Source organism: Cariama cristata, unplaced genomic scaffold, assembly GCF_000690535.1.
Source record: "Cariama cristata isolate BGI_N322 unplaced genomic scaffold, ASM69053v1 scaffold4068, whole genome shotgun sequence".
In the NCBI taxonomy this organism is placed as follows: domain Eukaryota; kingdom Metazoa; phylum Chordata; class Aves; order Cariamiformes; family Cariamidae; genus Cariama; species Cariama cristata.
The window spans coordinates 7,816-8,058 of NW_009631493.1; the positions used below are offsets into that span (position 1 = coordinate 7,816).

General features: G+C 66.7%; 1 protein-coding gene across 1 annotated transcript in view; it reads left to right on the forward strand.

Annotated features, from left to right (window-relative positions):
- The window catches only part of LOC104166132 (CUGBP Elav-like family member 6), a 6,932-nt gene that overhangs the window by 3,236 nt on the left and 3,453 nt on the right, over positions 1 to 243 (forward strand). Inside the window, exon 5 of the mRNA XM_009705963.1 lies at positions 33 to 188. Coding sequence (XP_009704265.1) covers positions 33 to 188 — 156 coding nt within the window. The remainder of the gene's footprint in view (positions 1 to 32; positions 189 to 243) is intronic.

A 243-nucleotide genomic window follows, 5' to 3' on the forward strand; every position in this document is an offset into this window, starting at 1 on the left:
CAGGCGAGGCTGCCAGCGCTGATGTTTCCCTCCCGCAGGTAAAAGCACCCCCCCTGGCATCAGCACAGCGCCTGTGCCCAGCATCGCCACGCCAATCGGGGTGAACGGCTTCAGCCCTCTGCCACCACAGACCAACGGGCAGCCCGCCTCGGAGACCATCTACACCAACGGCATCCACCCCTACCCAGGTATGCCGCCTTGTAGCCTGCTGAGGGGCTCCACCACATTCCCCCGGGGCTGGGG